The sequence below is a fragment of the Miniopterus schreibersii genome, assembly GCF_964146895.1.
Source record: "Miniopterus schreibersii genome assembly, chromosome: 13".
NCBI lineage: Eukaryota > Metazoa > Chordata > Mammalia > Chiroptera > Miniopteridae > Miniopterus > Miniopterus schreibersii.
In genome coordinates this window covers 14,379,548-14,399,080 of record NC_138113.1, presented here as the reverse complement: position 1 = coordinate 14,399,080, position 19,533 = coordinate 14,379,548, and the positions used below count along the sequence as shown (strand labels likewise).

The 19,533-nt window shown below is 41.9% G+C and overlaps 2 protein-coding genes across 5 annotated transcripts in view; both read left to right on the top strand.

The window, feature by feature from the left end:
• Positions 1 to 1,169: 1,169 nt before the first annotated feature.
• On the top strand, positions 1,170 to 9,696 carry DPY30 (dpy-30 histone methyltransferase complex regulatory subunit). Of its 2 annotated transcripts, none has more exons than XM_081156241.1 (5): positions 1,170 to 1,273; positions 1,509 to 1,580; positions 1,664 to 1,711; positions 7,412 to 7,554; positions 9,354 to 9,696. In XM_081156241.1, the coding sequence occupies exons 2-5, from the start codon at positions 1,545 to 1,547 to the stop codon at positions 9,424 to 9,426; spliced, it is 300 nt and encodes a 99-aa protein (XP_081012367.1). In that variant the 5' UTR covers positions 1,170 to 1,273; positions 1,509 to 1,544; the 3' UTR covers positions 9,427 to 9,696. The 2 variants fall into 2 exon arrangements, with proteins under 2 accessions (XP_081012367.1, XP_081012368.1); XM_081156242.1 differs by having other exon boundaries at positions 1,257 to 1,408.
• Positions 9,697 to 16,568: 6,872 nt separating this feature from the next.
• The window catches only part of MEMO1 (mediator of cell motility 1), an 83,219-nt gene continuing 80,254 nt past the window's right edge, over positions 16,569 to 19,533 (top strand). For 2 of the 3 annotated variants that reach the window (XM_081156236.1, XM_081156235.1), the window contains exon 1: positions 16,611 to 17,024. In XM_081156236.1, the coding sequence (XP_081012362.1) occupies positions 16,964 to 17,024 (61 nt within the window). In that variant the 5' untranslated portion in view covers positions 16,611 to 16,963. Of the gene's footprint in view, positions 17,025 to 19,533 lie in introns of all 3 variants that reach the window. The other variant, XM_081156234.1, reaches the window with a different exon arrangement.

Below are 19,533 nucleotides of genomic sequence, written 5' to 3'. Positions count from 1 at the left end.
GGCCCCTGCTCTATAGGAGCTCAGTCTAGCTTCCTGCTTGACTAAAACTGTCAGCTTTTAGCAAACGTAAATTAGCAGGTCTTGGTTACTTTCTGGAATTTGGTAATGTACATTGAGAGCCTACTACGTATTGGGAAGTGTATGGATATATTATAGTGCACGTAACTATTTTCCTGAGTTTCCCCAATTATTCTCTGGTCTTACTTGCTCTTATTTCCCACTCCTGAAAAGCACTTAACCTTAATTTGAGTTAATATATGTACTAGTCAATTTCTATATCCTGTACCTATACATCCACATCTTTGCATCAGTGTCACATGAAAAATCCTCAAAGTGACATATGGTGGCTGTCACTCAATTACAATACTCATGTGTACATTATAAAATGACACTTTTAAAACACCCAAGTTTAGCTCCTAAACAGATTTTGTTTACTTTATATCTTTATCCATGCAGTTTTTACAATAGCAAAATGAAATTGTCTTCTACCTCCTTTTAAAAAAAGTTATAAATATATTTCCATATTTCTGGAGTCATGACTTTGAATGGCTGAAACTTTCATATGATAAAGTGCAACTACAAATGAGATTATTGAGTCGAAGGCAGGAACTTGAATGACTTGTTACTTATAATTACATCAAAATACATGGAATTTATTGGAATTAAAGCAATCCCATTTACTAGATCCTGTTTGCCACTTACAAATTATGTGTCGGAGGCAGACTGTCTTTTGCATTTTTTACAAAAACAATAGTATCGATAGTATCACGGCTCGGAAAGGCAGCTGCACCTTGCTGACGTTAATACAAACGCAAGGCCGCATTAACATCTCACATTCACAGGCTTACGAACTGGAATAACAGCCCACTGCGCCACCCCACACACTGCTCCGTCCGGCTCCACGCCGCGACCCTCCGCAGGCGCGAGCTCGGCTCCGAGATTTTCCAGCTACAACTACCCAGCGAGCGCCGTCGGTTGCGCGGGGAAAAGCCGCGGCAGCAGCTTTTCGGCGGCACGGCGGGCGGGCCGGGGGTCCGCGGTGGCGCGGGAACGGGCCTCCCCGCCGCGGAGGCCGGGCGCCGCCTGGGACGCTCCGCGAGAGCCCGGCCGGCGCGGGGCAGCCCGCTCCGGGAGCGTCCGCACCCCAGGCCCGCGGGCGAGTTCTGCGCACGCGCGGTAGTCGTGCGACAACCGTCACTTACGGCGGAAACGGTTCGTGCTGGGAGTTGGTGGCGCGCCGCGGGGCTCTCGGGAACGGACGGCGCGGGCGCGGGTAATCTGCTCCCCTCACCCCTTCCACCCCCTCTGGTAGGATCCTGGGACCGCGGAGCTTCCGGAGCTGATGCGGGCGCCGGGGCGGGACGGCCGCACCCCGCTCCTCCGCTGCTCCCGGCGATCCCGCGCCCAGGTGGGGGTGAGGGGCGGGGTCGGTTGCTCGCCGGGACTCCCTCGCCGCGTCCCCGCGCCGAGACCTCCCGGGTAACTCACGGTGGTTCTTGTTTTCCAAGACTGGTATCCGGGGACTGTGACTTGCAGGGCCCGCCATGGAGCCGGAGCAGATGCTGGAGGGACAGACGCAGGTACCTGGAGGCCCTGGGTTCAGGGTGGCGGCGTGCAGCGGGGAAGGGTGGCCGCTGGCTCTGACCTGGGTTTTGTTTTCTAGGTTGCGGAAAATCCTCACTCGGAGTACGGCCTCACGGACAACGTGGAGGTAACGCGCCCGGTTCCCGTGCCGTTCTGCGCGTCTCTCAAGAGCCGGAGAGAACTCGGGGTCCATTTTTACTAGGTTGCTTTGCATAAGGGGAAACTTTTTCGTCGTGAAGTAAATACTATCAAATGATGGGTGGCTTGTTTTATTAGCGGTACTAACACTTCGTGGTATACGGACGTACAAATTAGTTTTGAATCAGGTTGAACTTGTGAAAGGGATGTAAACAAACATATATACATCGCTAGTGGAGACTTAGGATTGTTTTGTTTGGTGGGCATTAATGCATCTGTTGGGGCATTGCTTTAGAAAAACGGCACATTAAGATAACCCCATTGTCTTTGTAGCAGAATTATGTTGGTGTAGCCAGCATTTAATAAATGTTGATTTCTTTGCAGAGTTCAGTAGTTAGGTGCCATTGGAAACTATAACATACATAGTAGACACTGTTTTTGCCTTACATGGTTAAGTCTGAATTCAGAGAGTACATGTGAAAAAAACACGGAAAGGTAACTTTTAGAGAGCTTTTTAGTAAGTGCTAAGAGGTTATTGTGTAGAAGAAGTTACTTTGTAAATGAATGAGTAAATGCTGGAACAAGTGAATTAACTCAGAGCTGGGTGGAATTGTTTAGGAAAACGGAGGCTTCCTGAAGGAGATGTGTACGTATTACTACAAAAAGAAAGACATTACTGGTGATTAAGTTCGAATAAATGAGGGCAGGAGCATTTCTGAGGAGAGTAATAATAGTAACAGCTGCAAATATTTCCTTAGTCCCTATACTATGTGCCAGGCACACTTCTAAGTAATTTGTATATTATCTTCAGTTCTATAAGACTTACAAGTTGAGTAACTTGTCAAAGGTTACCAGGAGGTAAGTGGAGCTGTGTTTTAACCTAGGCAGGTTGACATTTTTAAAGTACAATTAAATTGTGTTGATGATCTTGACCAACTCCTAGAGTTTGCTGGCACATGGAATGACTACTCTGTGCCTATAAAATTGCTAGGCAGGTTTATAGCTTTGATATCAATACTGGTAAGAGAATCTTTCTCTCCCCAATGCAGTTTTTAGTTGAACTTTTCCTGCTGAATCAGGTGAAGATACTCTCCACCGCTTTGTTTTCTGGTCACTTGAGACTTTTTTTTAGACACCAGCAGTCTCTTCTTGATGGTGCTTGTATATGAGGCCAGAACCATGCTACTGTAGAGCAGTGATACCCACATGCTTTTTCTTAAACCCTCAGACCAATTTCCATGGTAAAGTGAAAAAAAATAAGAGTGGAGTGAATGTTTAATAATGATACATTATTTGGTGATTGGTCTTCCTCCTTCTATAACTGTAAAATGCTTGTTCTTTTATAAATTAATAGTGATAGTAAAATAATTATGTTTCTAAGTTTTTACTTGGCAAAATAGAATTAACCCTGTTAGTTTCTTCATTTATTGTAATATTTTATTTCTAATTGTTTGCAATATATAAAAGTCTGGAAACCACTATTCTACAGCTGCTGTTTTTTCTCTCATGATAACATTTTATATTCTTTATTGCCTTACAATTTTTGTTAGGTGTTTGCGTTAGGGTTTATAGTATGCAAGTTTAACTTACCTTCAAGTGGTAGTATATCTTTTCATTTATAGTATAAGGACCTTACAACAGTAATCTTCCATTTCCTTTATATCCTGGTCTTTGTACTATCATTATCATATGTTTTACTTCTACATGTTATAAATTCTACAATTCATTTTTTAAATTTTTTCTTTAAAAAGTCAGTTACCTTTAGGGAGATTTAAACAATAAGGAAAAGGAATAGTTCACATTTACCTGTACATTTACTATTTCTGGGCTCTTCATTCTTTTGTGTAGATCCAGATTTCCATCTGTTTTCATTTTCTTTCCACCTGAAGGGTTCCCTTTAACATTTCTTGTAGTTCATGTCTGCTGGTAAGGAATCCTATGTTTCTGAATGTGTGAAAAGGTCATTTTGCTTTCCTTTTTGAGGTATCTTTGCTGGGTGTAGATTTATTCCACTGGCTTCTAGCTGACATTGTTTCTGACAAGAAGTCTGCTATCATTCCTATCTTTACTCCTTCATATTTAACGCCTTTTTTCTTGGTGCTTTTAAAATTTTATTACAGTCCTGCTGGCGTGGTTCAGTGGTTGAGTGTCGACCTGTGAACCAGGAGGTCACAGTTTGATTCCCGGTCAGGTTGTGGGCTCCATTCCCAGTAGGGAGCATGCAGGAGGCAGCTGATCAATGACTCTCATCATAGATGTTTCTATCTCTCCCTCTCCCTTCCTTTCTCTGAATTCATTTAAAAAATTTAAAAACTACAATTTTATTACAAGTTTTAAATCATTTGATTATATTCTTGGTATACTTAAAATTTTTTTTTATGTTTCTTGTGCATAGGATATATTGAGTATTTTGGATTTGTGGATTTAGAGTTTTTATGAAATTTTAAAATAATTTCAGCCATTATTCAAGTTATTTTTGAGTATTTTGTTTAACTTACTTGTGCCTTCCTCTATATTCTTGAACATATGGAAGGAATGTCTTATAACAACTGGTTTAATGGCATTGCCTGCCTATTCTATCATTTGTATCATTTATGGGTCTTTCTGTGAATTGATTTTTCTCCTCATTATGGGTAGTATTTTCCTGCTGCTTTGCTGCCTGGCAATTTTTTTCCTTTTTATTAATCCTCACCTGAGGATTTATTGATTTTAGAGAGAGAGGACGGGGGAGAAACGGGGGGGGGGGAACATTGATTGCCTCCTGCATGTGCCCCGACCAGGGATTGAACCTGCATCCCAGGTGTGTGCCCTGACCTGGAATGGAACTCCCAATTCTTTGGGACGACAGTGCAGCCAACTGAGCAACTTGGCTAGGGCCTGCCTGGCAATTTTTTATTGGAAGCTGGGCATTTTAAATTTTATCTTGCTGTGTACTGGTTATTTTTTATTCTTTCAAACATTTTTGAGCTTTGTCCTAGGGCATAGTTAAGTTACTTGGAAACAATTAGATTTTTTTTTTAGGTTTGAGCTTCCTTAGGTAGGACCAGACCAGGCTTTAGTTTAGGCTTCACTTCGTTCTTCTTTCATATTCTACTCAATGCTTCATGTATTACGAGGTTTTCCCATTCTAGGTCACAGAAACATGAAGTACTCCTGGCTTGTGTGAGTGCCAGGGATTGTGCCACCTGCTCCTTCCATGTGGTTTTTTTTCCCTGGTCTTCGGTAGTTTCCTCATATCCATGCACTGATAGGTGCTCACCAAAGGACTGGAAGGCAGTCTCTTTAGGTGTCTTTCTGTGCAACTCTCTCCTCTCCTTGCAACTCATCTTCAGTACTCTGCCCTGCTAATTCTAGATGGCTTTGTCCCCTGAATTTTCAACTTCTCAACTCAGGGAGGTTGCTGGGTTCTGCTTTGGTTCCCTTTTCCTGTACTGCATCCTGTAAGTTCTCCAGGCAGGAAGCAGTAAGTTAGGGCAATCATAGGCTCACCTCATTTTTTTTTCTTTTTTGTGATCACTATTCTAAACTGTTAACATTTTATTATATTTTATAATAGTTTGCATATATGTTTTTAGATTAATTCACGATTTAAAAAAATATATATCTTTATTGATTTCAGAGAGAGGAAAGGAGAGGGAAAGAGAGATAGAAACATCAATGATGAGAGAGTCATTGAACAGCTATCTCCTGCATGCCCCCTACTGGGGATCGAGCCCACAACCTGGGCATGTGCCCTGACCGGCAATCGAACCCTGATCACCTGGATCCTAGGTCGATGCTCAACCGCTGAGCCACGCCTGGCCAGGCAGGATTTTTTCTTAACTAAAATTAAGCATAGTAACTTGGCACATAGTGAATATTCAGTAAATATTTGAATGAAACAAACGAGAGGACTTGTCAAGGAGTTTATTATAGTATTTATAGGAGTTGCGTAGGCATTGCTGTTTCTTACTGAAGGCATTGGAATGTCATGTAACTGACTAGTTTTTGTCATATATAGGTATTATCTGTAGAAATCTATTGACAACCAATAAGTCTATGGACAAATAAATAGCTATTTTATTAGGTATAGAAATTTTCTTATTAAAATTTTTTTTTGATATATTTTTTATTGATTTTAGAGAGAGGAGAAGGGAGAAGGATAGAGAGAGAACCATCGATGAGAGAGAGACTTCTGTTGGCTGCCTCCTGCGCGCCCCCTACTGGGGATCAAGCCTGAAATCTGGACATGTGCCCTGACCAGGAATTGAACCAGAGACCTCTTGGTAGATGCTCAACTTTCTTATTAATTCCCAGAATTAGACTGAGAAATCATAAGCAAAACTAGAATAGTTGCTTGACACAGTTGTGGGAAGTAGCTTTAGAAATACCATGGTATAGTAGCTATGCTGTTAAAGTTTTTTCTCACTTTTTACAAAATGAAATTAAATCTAAGAATATTAAATGTAGAAAAATGTGTTTTTTTGGTGGTTGATTTATTCATATTCAGTGAGTATGTTTGGAGCAAAAGTTGATTTAAATGGAAATGCTCTTAATAGTGTTTTGTATTTTAGATAACCATGTATTTCTAAATTTCTAAATTGGTAAAATTTCAAAAGAAGGCAAAATTTTTCACTAAAGTATTTTATTTATGCACTGGATGTCAGGTGAATTTGTGTGAAAGGCCTCAGATTTGGGGTTACTTAGGAGTAGAAAGTCTAAGTCATTGTTTCCTGAGCATCATTGGAATATCACATTAATCATCTTTTTCTTATTAGTCTTTTTCCGTTTCCCCCCCCATTTTTTACTTACTATTTTTATTCAATTTTTTTAAAAAATGTTTTTTTATTGATTTTTTGAGAGAGGAAGGGGGAGGGATAGAGAGGAACATCAATGATGAGAGCGTCATTAATCAGCTTGCCTCCTGCGTGCCCCTTACTGGGGATCAAGCCTGAAACCCAGGCATGTGCCCTCACGGGGAATGGAACTGTGACTTCTTGGTTCCTAGGTTGATGCTCAACCACTGTGCCATGCCAGCAAGTCTCTTTATTCACTTTGAAAATCATACATAAATTTCTTTTTTAAAAAAAAACAAACATGGAAAAAGCATTCTCATTGGATAGAGGGTAATTATAAAAATGAAAACCGAATATTAAACAGTGGTAATAAATTTTAGCTGGATTCTGTTGCCATTGGAAGGCTCTGAGCCTGAGGTCTACTTGCTCTGTGAAGAGAGTTAAGCAAGTGTTACAGAAGTGTTACAGACATATTAGCACCAAACTGAAACTTTGTCCTTGATATTATCTGTGATGAAAGAATTGAAATAGGACTAGTTTTCTCACTGTGATTCAGTGCTACTTAGTGTCATGTCCAGATTTTTTGAAGCACACTGTAAGAAGGTAGTCTAATGAAAAAAGAATAAGGACTTGTATTTACTTCTAAAAAGGCAGAGGAAAGTGAGAAAGAGTAGGATCTGAAGATATGACATTAAAAGAAAGAGATATTTATGGTGCTCTCAGAGAGGAGAAGCTTGAATGCATTTTAGAGATGGGTCTGATTTTATTTTGGCAGAGAGATTTGCAGTTTAACACCAGTTTTTAGTCAATGGCTTGTCTTTTCTATTAGTGTCATGTTTCCATTAATTTTTGTTTAGCACTCAAAATAACCTAAGTATTTGTAATATTCGTGCATGTTTTTTTGGATTCACTAGAGGATAGTAGAAAATGAGAAGATTAATGCAGAAAAGTCATCAAAACAGAAAGTGGATCTACAGGCTTTGCCAACTCGTGCCTACCTGGATCAGACAGTTGTGCCTATCTTATTACAGGGGCTTGCTGTGCTTGCAAAGGAAAGGTAAGAAAGTAGTGTCTGCAGAAGGAGTTACCAGAGAAAGACTTTTCTAATTGAAATATCATTAGTTATATATAGTTTTTTTCCTATATAAAGAATTTATGGATATTAAAGATATATATATATATATTTAATCCTCACCCAAGGATATTTTTTCTATTGCTTTTCAAGAGAGAGCAGGAGTGAGAGAGAGAGAGAGAAAGAGAGAGAGAGAGAGACATTGATGGGAGAGACACATGCCAATTGGTTGCCTCCTGCACATGCCCTGACCAGGGCTGGGGGATTGAGCCTGCAGCTGAGGTATTGCCCTTGGCTGGAATCAAACCCCGGACCCTTCAGGCCCAGGGACGATGCTTTAGCCACTGAACCAAACTGACTAGGGTGAAGATTATGTTTTAGTCAAAGAATAATAATATGAGTACTAGCAGTCAGATGTAACCTTGATAAGGAACTTGATGGAATTATATCTTACAATTAGGTTGATTTATTGATTTAGAATAGTATATTAATTTGTTTTTGTAAAATTATAAACATTAAATATTTTACATTGTTATATTTATAAAATAGGATTTATTTTTGGCTCTACTACTGATGACAGTTGAAGTATTGACATCTTTTTGTTCTTTCTCTAAAAGAGGCTAATAATTAGAAATTCTAAATATTATTTTACGAGCTAGAAGAAAAAATTTGAAGTAGTTTAAAGTAATATGCTAGTAGTAAATACAATTTTAAAGTAGGGAGTCTGGCAAAATGATGTATCAAATCTTGAAAAATGTTGTCTATGACTAGCCAGTTAAAAGACTATTTAACATGCTAAGGGAATATTTTTTGAGATCATTATAACTCAATTCTCAGTATGCCTTTTCCTACTAGGGTTTAAATTGGTGTTTCCCCCACTTTTCATCTTTGGACTTGTTTTCTCAGCAAGAATAATTTATATAGAAATGATAAATATAAAATAATACCCCTTAATTTTAAAATATGTTTAACTTCTCAGGTGTGTTGTGTGGTGACAGTATTATTGATGTAAATTATTTGAAGATAGAAATGACTTTTTAAAAAGAAACAAAACAGAACTTGTTCAAGTGAATACTGCTTCCTTTGATTAGTCCCGTAGGGAGCTCATCTGCATGCACCCCCTAAGTGACGGCTTAGCCATTTTCCTATACTGTATTTTTGTATTCTTATTGAAGATTAACACTTGTACAGAAAATTCAGAATATCATAGGTGTACAGCTTGTGAATTCTCAGAAACTAAGCATGCCTATGTAACCTGCATTCAGAAGCCTCAGTTTGTGGTCCCTTCAAGTCATTATTCCCCTGGGGATCATGATCCCATTGTCAGTACATTTTTCAAACTTTTTTTCTAGAATTGAGTTCATAAGCAGATTTCAGTCATACAAAAATTTCAATCTATACTGCATTGTTGGCTAACCTGCTTGCCTATCTCATTTACTATATTTACTACACATGGCCTTTGAGTGTAAAAAGACAGGTAGACTTTAAAAGATGTATTTTTGCCTGGCCGGGCGTGACTCAGCTGTTGAGCATCGACCTAGGATCCAGGCGATCAGGGTTTGATTCCCGGTCAGGGTACATGCCCAGGTTTCGGGCTGCAGCTGATCAATGACTCTCTCATCACTGATGTTTCTATCTCTCTCTCTCCCCCTCCTTTCCTCTCTTTGAAATCAATAAAGATATCTTAAAAAAAAAAAAGATGTATTTTTATTATGGAATAATATATTTATATGAACACATCTAGAATATAAATTGCTAAATTTTGGATTTCTTTTCCTTTACAGACCACCAAATCCCATTGAATTTCTAGCATCATATCTCTTAAAAAACAAGGCACAGTTTGAAGATCGAAACTGACTTACTGGGAAGAACAGAAATGTTTGGTTTCTACTGTAGATTTACTGATTAAGAGGCAGCTTTAATTGCCATGATTTCCCCCCCAGCCTTTTTGGAAGTATAAGAACCTTCAGGACAACAACTTGTTCTTGGAGTTGCAGAAGAAAACTTATTTCCCTTATTTTGATTTAATCACCATACTTATTTAATGAGTGTATTATGTGCAATTTTTTCTCAGATTGTCTTTAACTTTGTTTTTAAAATGACCTTCAAAATAAACTGTTAAATGTCGTTATTGTAGTTTTTGTTCTATGTGGTAAACAATTTATGTGGTTCAGTTACTTTTATGACTTGCTTTTGTGTCTTAGAATGCAGCAGAGTTTTACAACAGCAAGAAAATATATCAGAACCTAGTATAATATTAAAAAATCTCAGTTTTCTTCAGTGTTGTTCCTGTACCTCTTGGAGGGATCTGGGTATCTTCAATGTTGAACAACTCTCACAGGTGATTCTAATGCACGATAAAGTTGGAGCACTGGTATAAGCACTACAGAGGGTGTACAATATCCTACCATGCTAGCAACCTTTGTAATAATGTAATAACCACCATTGCAGTTCTACTACCTGTCAGGCACAGTACTGTTTTACTTAAATTACTCTAATATAGCAACTCTGCAAAGTAGATATTGTTATTCCCATTTTGCAGATGAGGCAACAGATTTGGAGAGGATAAGTGACTTGCTCAAGACCACACTGGTAAGTGCTTGAATGGGCATTGAAACCCACTTCTACCAATATGTTGCTTATAGCTAAGTGAGAACTACTTGTGCTAGTTCACATCATTGCTGCTTTTTACAATAAAAAAGAGCCAGTCCTTTTTTGGGGTTTGCTCACTTTGCTCACTTTGTCCTGTCTGAAGAAACTGAGATAACTCATTAAGAAAAGGGAAAACTGAAGAGAGCAAGGCAGGAAAAACATTCCTTAGAGCAGTAGTTCTCAGTGGGGAGTGATTTGCCCCTCTCTCTGCAGAGGATATTTGGCTATGTCTAGGAACATAGGAACATTTTGGTTGTCACAATTGGAGTAAGGTGGGGTTCTACTGGAATTTAGTGGGTAAGGGCCAGGGATGCTGCTAATTATCTTACAATGCACAGGATAGCCTGTGTGCTCTACCCCTCCCTAAGAATTATCCAGGTCAAAATGTCAATAGTGCTAAGGTTGAGACACCCTGCTTTGGAAGTATATTAAAGACTTGTGTCTGACCTAAACACATGAAGACAGAAAGTTAATGCTGATGAGTTATGTCCTTACAGTTCTCTTTAATACAGAAAAAACATTTCAGTAGGAGTGACACTTGCAGGGTGATATTATGGTTTTGGTTTACATCTGCAACATATATTTGAACAGGAAAACCTGGAAATATATATATTTTTAAATATATCTTTATTGATTTCAGAGAGAGGAAAGGAGAGGGAGAGAGAGAGAGAGAAACATCAATGATGAGAGAGTCATTGATCGAGCCCGCAACCCGGGCATGTGCCCTGACCGGGAATCGAACCCTGATCGATGCTCAACTGCTGAGCCACGCCCAGCTGGGCTGGAAATATTGAGATCTTCTACGTATAAGTAGTTTTCTCAAACATTCCATCAAATTTATTTTGGTTATTTGGCTAACTCATATTTTAATCTGCCCAAGTTTTTTTTTAACAGTTGAATAAGTACAATTGGGTAATCTTTTATTAAAAAGTATCAATAATTTTATCTTCTTAACAGTTCTTCAGCGATTTACATCAGAGCCACTTGGGGAACTTAATTTTTTTTTCCTGGCAGCTTGAACCTTTATTTTTAGTACTTTTTAAAAACACTTGGGGGAACTTTTAATATGTAAATATGTACATATAAAATAAGTACATGTATTATGTGTAAATATATATCTGGGCCCTGGAGAGCCTGATTCAACTGGGATAGAGCCTGGGCTTTTGAATTTGACAAAAACTAAGGTGTTCTCATATACACCTCTGGTTAACGATCACTTAGAAATAATATAGAAGTACTCTGCCTCGTGCTGCCATTACTTCTAGTGTCCTATTGAATTATCTTTGAGATAGGGCTTAAATTAATCTTGAAATTGATACTTTTTTTTGGTAAGGGCTGAGAATAGGCATGTCTTTTGCTGGCAGAGCACATGGCAACTAACATGTGCCAGGCATCATGGTAAATACTTTTCATGTGAATTGTCAATCTTCAAAACCTTGTGAGGTAGGTTTAATACTTCATTTTTTGATGAGGGAAGTGAGATTTGTTTAACTAAATCACTGGGGTAAGCATCACTTACCCCAGTAAGTTGTTTAAATAGAAATCAGTTAAAGCTTTTACTATATCTTGAGGTTTTGTGTTTTTTTTAATCCTCATCGAGGATTTTTTTCCCCATTGCTTTTCAGAGAGTGTAAAGGGGAGAGAGAGAGAAACATCAATGTGAGACACACATCGATTGGTTGCCTCCCACTTGAGCATCGACTGGGGCCAGAAATTGAGCCTGCAACCGAGGTACTTGCCCTTGACTGGAATCGAACCCAGGATCCTTCAGTCCGCTGGCTGATGCTCTAACCACTGAGCAAACTGGCTAGGGCTTGATGAGGTATTTTATAAGTAGCTAGCAATTATAGAAACAGTTCTTACCCTTTGACCGCTTAATTTAATGGGGAAGATATTGTTTGGTAAACAAATACAGAAATAGAGTAAGAAGTACTATATTCTATAGAGTGAATTCTTGAATTATGTTGCTAGGTGGGTTAGTGAGAGGACTGGTAGAGTAAATCAGAAATAGATTCCTAGAGGAAACAGACCTTGAATTGCAAAAAAAGAAATGTAGTTTGGATAGGAGATCCTCTACCTAATTCTGATGAGCCTACAAGGAAGAATGTTGGACCTTTGTTTAAATCCCATTTAGAAGGTATAGTAGGATTTTAAGACTGATAACTTCTCATTAGAAACATGTTAGAATGGTGGTAGGGATAGCATAAAATATTGTAGCCAGATATTTTCCTGTATTGGATTCCAGAAACGCATTAACAAATTTGAGGCCTGAAACAAGGGGCAAACGGTGAAAGCTGTAAATGACTATCACTGATAATCTGCTAATTTAAAAGTCTCTGGATTTAAATTAAAAAAGTAGGAAAGGACAGGGATGGGCAAAAGTAGGTTTAAGAGGCCACTTTTGTTGGCTGTTGGTTAAATTAGCAGCCATCATTATCTAAAAGATATAAGGATACGAAATAATGATAATAATTTAAGAATACAAATAATATAGTAATTAATAAGACAAGAATAAACTTTTGGGTATTCACAACTGTAATCCTACTTTTGCCCACCCCTGTACATAGTAGTGGAAAATAGGTCACCAGAGATAAAAGAGAAAGTCACTAAAAAAAAAAAATTGTCAGCCTTTAAAAAAAACTTTAAATCTTTTGACTCAGTTATTTCATTTCTAGGAATCCTAAATAATATTAATAATACATTTTGAAACAGTTTTATGTACAAAATTTATTCCAAAAAATTGGAAATGAACAAATTTTCATCTTATAAGAATCATTAAATATGTAAGTACTTAGCCCACTGTAAGGTACATAAATGTTACTTATGAAGTTTTGTTTCTAAAGAAGAAAGGCAAAGTTGACTAAGTTGGAGTACCAGTTTTTAGTGAAATCAAAAGGGCATCTTTATGCTAAACTTTTCTCTCAACCTTTATTTGTTCAAAAGGTTGGTTAAACCTTTGGTATTCTAGGATATTTTTCTGATACAGAGTTTTCAGGAATTAGGGGGATCCTAAAGCTGTCACCTGTGGATGAGTAAAATCTAAAATGGTCAATTTAATATTGCCACATAGATTCCAAACATCAAGCCTAAAGATGTAAACAAGTTATTTTTTGTATAGGTAGTATGTTTATGTGACACAAAATTCAAAAGAGACACAAAGCTGTACATTGAAAAGTTTAAATCTTTTGTCTATTCTTGCACCTCAGCCATCCAAACAATTACTGTTAGGTTTGTTGTGTATCCTTCATGTATACACAATAGATGTAACAGTATTCATGTATATACATATACAAGTGTATGAGAAAGTACTCATTTTACACAAATGGCAGCATACTTTTGCATGTTGTTCTGCAATTTGCTTTTTTCATTTTTTTTTTTTGAGCTCTTTCCATACCAGTTTATACCCCTCCTCATTCTTTTTAATGGGTGCATATGTATGGATACATCCTAATTTATTTATTTTTATTTTTAAATATCTTTATTGATTTCAGAGAGGAAGGGAGAGGGAGAGAGAGAGAGAGAACCATCAATGATGAGAGAGTCATTGATCGAGCCCACAACCTGGGCATGTGCCCTGACTGGGAATCGAACCCCGATTGCCTGGATCGTAGGTCGATGCTCAACCCCTGAGCCACGCCCGGCTGGGTGATACATCCTAATTTAACACCTCATACTGATGGACATTGTGGTTGTTTCTGGTCATTTGCTAGTACAGACTGATGCAGTAAATATCCAACATGCTATTTCAGAAGATGGACTAGTGGCACCTTATTTATTGAAGGTCTGTGCTTCATAAGGAAGCCTTCTATTAATGAAGATTTGCTTCTTGCCCTTTCCTATGAATGATGCTTATGCAGTGTCAAACCCAAGTCCCTGGGGATATAATGGAAATTGTTAGTAACATAGGAACTGTACAGTATTGCCAAATTCACTTCTCCTGGTATTCTGCATTATATGGATCTTTCTTAATTCAGGGGAGGTGGGTAAGTGAATAGTTTCAACTTATTTAACAGTCCACCCTTGAATAAGATGGACAGGAGAGTAATGATGGGATATATTGAGAGCATTCTAGAGATAATAGAAGTTCCTCTAACCTTTCACTTTGCTTGGCAGTGTGGTATTTGCTAAGTTTGACCAGTAAGAAAAACCCTTTGGGGAAAGAAGCCTCCAAATGAGTATTTTAATAGGATGGAAGCTTAATTTTAAATTAGATTACTAGTTTAGAATGAGATTTGGGATTGTTGTTAGGAGCAGAGGATAATGATAACATGTTTGCGAAGAAGAGCTTATAAATTGTTTTCACATACCTCGATTCTCACAGCAAGCCTGTTAGATGTTACTGCTGTTTACATTTGACAGATGAGAAAACTGAGGCTTGAAAATGTTAAATTACTAGATGCCAATGATTACACAGTTGAGTGACAGAGACAGAACTCAAATCTGATTTTCCAGCCTGAAATATGAAGCTTCATTGTATACAGTGCCCCCTCCCTTTTTTGGGCCATATAAACCAAATCAGCAATAATTAACTTCAAGAGCTATCCCCTGTTATCAACACCATATCAACCATATCAACAGTTTACTTTTCTTGAAATTTACAGTGAAAAGTTTACCATTTCATCAGTTTTCATGGAGTTTTGGTACTCCAGGGAAGGGTACCACAGAATCAGAGCTCCAGTCCTACTTCAGTGACTACTTGGCATTTGCATTTTTTTTTCATATCTTAATATGTGGGCAGGATAGTGGCGTAGTGAGAGGTCAAACACTGAGTAAAGAAATATGTATATAGATTCAGTGGAGACATGTTAGCCTAATAACTAGAAAAAGGTTTGAAAGTCAGAAGTGGTTTAGTAATTGACCAGGCTTTAGGGCTGGGATCTCACACAAGACCTTGGTCATTAAAGCTGAAAAAGGTGGGAGGTGTAGGAATAGGATAGAACATTAAAATACATATATATTACTATGGCACTAGGGAAAATTGACTATTAGGCAGCTTGAATATTAGCTAGTTGTCTGCTTTGGACTCTACCAAAGATCTGTTTGCTGTGAAATTCTGATAAAACAGCTTTATGGTTTCTAACCCCAAATCTTTCATTGAAGATATCCAACTTTCTCTTACTGTCTTACCAATTTTGGAATGGTTTACTTCGTAAGAACACTTCCTTGGAGGTCCAAGACACCTTTACTTTCTGTGACTCTTCTATAATTTTATCTCATTTTTATTTATTTTGAAAAAAATGTATCTTTATTGATTTCAGAGAGAAGAAGGGAGAGGGAGAGAGAGAAACATCAATGATGAGAGAATCATTGATCAGCTGCCTCCTACAGGCCCGGACTGGGGGGCCTGAGGCCCGCAACCGGGCATGTGCCCTGCCCGGGATCGAACCGCAGTCTCCTGGATCCTGGGTCGATGCTCGCCCGCTGAGCCACGCCCGGCCGGGCTCTTCTATGATTTTAAAGGGATTCTTTGCTCCTGACCCTTACGTGAAATACTGCGGTTGATAAAGTAATGGAGGGTTGGAAATAACGTTTGCTGTTTGCCTACTGTCATGCTCTATATTAACTCATAACCTTAGGGACGCCCGAGTTTTGTCATCCCCATCTTACAGGTGAGACAGGCTAGCTCTCCCACACTTCAGTCTAGGTAGGGGGGTAAGACATGCACCTACGTAAATATACCACGAAACGAGGTCAGCGCTTCCAGTGTGAGCGCCAAGGCTAGGTGGTCGGGCTGGCCCGCGGAGCGGAGCCCAGCGCCGACCGGGCCTCAGGCGGACACCACGTACCTGCCCGCACGCGGGAACTTCTCATCGGGGCGCGCTCCGGGGCCCGCGGGTGCGAGCGCGGGAGGCCCCGCGCCAGGGCCGAGGGTTAGGGGCTGCGCTCCCGGGGCCGCCGGGGGGCGGGGGCTTGCCTGCGGCTGCGTCCCGCTCCCCTCCCCCGCCGCTGCCGCCTCTAAAGCCCGGAGCGCGGAGCGAGCACGTTGGGCTCCCCGGCGGGCCCGGCCGCGCTGCTGGGCATGCTCAGTGGGCAGGCCCGTCAGAGCGGCGCGTGAGGCAGCGTCGGCTCGGCTCCGGGGCTGCCTTCCCGGCTCAGGCCCGGCGCTGGGCTTTGTGTGCGCGGAGCCGCGGCCTCCGCTCCCTCCTCGCGGGCCCGCGCGACCCCGGAGGCCGCCCGGCCGGTCCGGTTTCCGCCTTTAGCCTCGCCGCGCGGCCGGAGGAGGGGCGGGGCGGGGCCGCAGGCCGGCGGCCGCGCGGGCGGCGGGGCCCGCCCGGGGTGGGGGTGGGTGCTGGGAGTCCCGCGGGGGTGGGGGGAGGGGGCGGGCGCGGAGTCTCGGGGGTGGGGTCACCGGCGGCGGCTCCGGGCGGCCGACCGCGAGGGGCGGGTTCGTGGGGGCGGCTCGGCGAGAACCAGCCCCGCCGGGGAGCAGCGGCGACCCCGGGGGCCGGGGCCAGGGCTTTCCGGGCTTCGGGGACGCCGCCGCGGGCCCCATCTTCCGGCGGTCGCCGGAGTTTGTGCTGATTGTTGCCGCCACCGCCCCGGCTGCCATCTCCTCCTCCCGCTGGGCCGCCGCCGCCGCCTCCTCCTCTTCCTCCTCCTCCTGGGCCGGGCTGATCCCCTCCCCGCCGCCGCCTCCTCCTGGGCCGGGCCCGCGGCGTCTCGTCCCCTCGCGGAGCCGCTCCCGCCGCCGCCGCCGCCTCCTCATTCATCCTCGTGCACCATAGGCGGCACAGGCACCAAGATGTCCAACCGAGTGGTCTGCCGGGAAGCCAGTCACGCCGGGAGCTGGTACACAGCCTCAGGTAGGGCCCCAGGCCGCCCGCCGCCCGCCGCCGCCGCGCCTGGCCCCGCGCCCGGCCGGCCGAGGTCGGCGGCCCTGCCCCGCGGCGGCGGGAGGGACCCGGGCGCGGACTCCTCCGGCCGCGGACCGCGTGGGGCGGCGGCGGACCCCAGGCCGGCCTCGCCGCCTCCCCGCCGGGCGGCATCGCGCCGGGCAGCCCGGCCCGGCCGCCCTCGCGCTCACCCCAGAGTTGGGCGAGAGGGAGAGTTGCCGACCCGGCCGCCCGCGCCGTCCCTCGGGGCCGGGCTCGAGGAAGGAATGTGCGCCCCGTGCTCCCGGACCCGAGCCCGCCACCCCCGGGAGGGCGGCGTGCCCCGCGCCCGAGCCCCGCTTCCAGACCCTCGGCCTCTAGCCGAGGGAGGGTCGCCGCGCCCGCCCGCCGGCGGCCGAGGCCCGGGAGTTCCCGGAGCGCCGTCGCCCGCCGCTGCGCCCGGCCGCGGGAGGAAGTGTCCCCTTTCCCCCGGCGGGTGGAGAGCGGCAGGTCCCCCCGCCCGCGAGTGCTCAGCCGTCCTGAACGGAGCGAAGGGGTGTACTTTCCCACGTTGCCAAACTGGAGACGAGGTCTGCGCGCGTGAGCCCTGGAAGGGGAGGGCCTTGGCTGGGGTGTGTGGCTCTGTGGGGGGGGTAGGGTGGAAGTATTGCTAAGCCAGGCTCGGGGTGGCCTCCCTGCTCTTTTGTCAGTGCTCGCATTTTACTGTCATTCAGGAGAGGGGCATTCGGGAGAGGTGGCATCAGCACTTTCTCCTGAGCAACCTCGCCAGGCTTTCGTCACTCAAAACCGCGCAGGTTCTGGAACTACCTAACAAATTAGGTTTTGAGCGGATTTAGTGTGATGTCCACACTGTCTAAAATCACTTTCCAGCTCTTTAAAAAAGTGTAGGGACTTTCCCTTTAATAAAGCTCTTCTTAGGATGACTGTTTTCTGGGGTTACTTTAAGGCTTCACATTTCTGGTAAGTTAACGAAGTTCCACTGTGATTCCTAATAGTTTTCAGTTATTTGGTATTGGCTCATCAATAACTGGACGTAACCGTAATGTGAATCAGGCCATGTCTCCCTTTGCAAATAGTTGGGTTGGATAGTGACAGAGTTTGTGGGAAAACAAAGATTTGGAAGAAAATTCATTTCTCTGAGGTTGCTAAACTAGCTCATTAAATACACACACTTTACTGACTCACTGAAGATTTGTTCTGTTAAAAAGACACAAAAGAATCTTACGCTTGGATTTGCAGGCCTAACAGGTAGCTACAATTTTGTATTAACTAAATGACATTTAGTGGTTACAGTGGCTTTCCTTCATGGCCCTAGAGTACTTCATAAACATTTCATCAATTCTCACAACCTTAGAATGCCAGTTAAGCTTTTCTTGTTCAACATATGGGGATGTGCCCAAGACTACTAAGCCAGTGGCCAAACAGGAATTGAGAAACGGGAGTCCCTGGTTCCTGGGTTTGTCCTTCCTTTAGTACATTATGAATATTAAATTTATCAGTAAATAATAGTCTTTTCAGGGTTGTTAATACTAAACTTTATTCAATGTGTTTTGAAGAGTTAAAAAGTATCAGTATTCACTTTCATAGCCATCTTCTGGTTAATTTCTTTTGCTTTTGTTTTTTTATACCTTTCTATAAATGTTTTAAACTTTCTTTGTAGTTGGCATTGAAATGTGGACAAATGATTTTGGAGGAATTTTTATAGCTTCTTGAATGTTCTTTGTGTAGTAAAATAAGGCACAGTTGTTCACGCTTTGAACTTGAAAAAACTTCTTCAGTGATCTCAAATGGAAGAATCCATCAATCCAGCTTGAAACGTTCTGTGATTATAGCTATTTTTCAATAGTAAACTAAAATGGACTATTTCCTTAAAATTTTAAAATATATTGTCTTTCCTGAATTATGAATGAAATCACTAATGCCATTTTGGTAATGTGACTTGTCACAGAGAACTTTATTGTTAAAAAAAAATTCAGACTGTGCATGGCTTTTGTATATGTGTATGTATGTGTGTATGTATATGTGACTTTAAATTTGAGTAATAATTAAGGGTGATGTTAAAGTAATTTAGTTGTAAAATCTTATTTTGCATTTTAAAACTAAGTGAAAATATAGGTAGTAAACTTTGACTTGATCTAGTAACTTAAGTATTTAATATTATCCCAGTGTACCTCTATTGATAACATTGACCATTGGAAAAATTCTATGTGTATTATTATTGTTTCCCTGGTAAACTAGTCCTCAAACCATGTGACAGGAGGGTCATGTACTTGTAGATGTTCATTCTGTGGTTCTGTGGCATTCAGATTGTCTATGGAGTTAAAGTGTTCAATTACTGATGCAAGGTAAGGGTGAAATCACATTTGCTTCAGTTAGTAGCTAGTTTAGAAAAGAAGTGCATGTATACATGTTACATACATATACACATATATTTTCATTTATATTTATCCCTTATTATATGCTAGAGAGAAGTATAAAT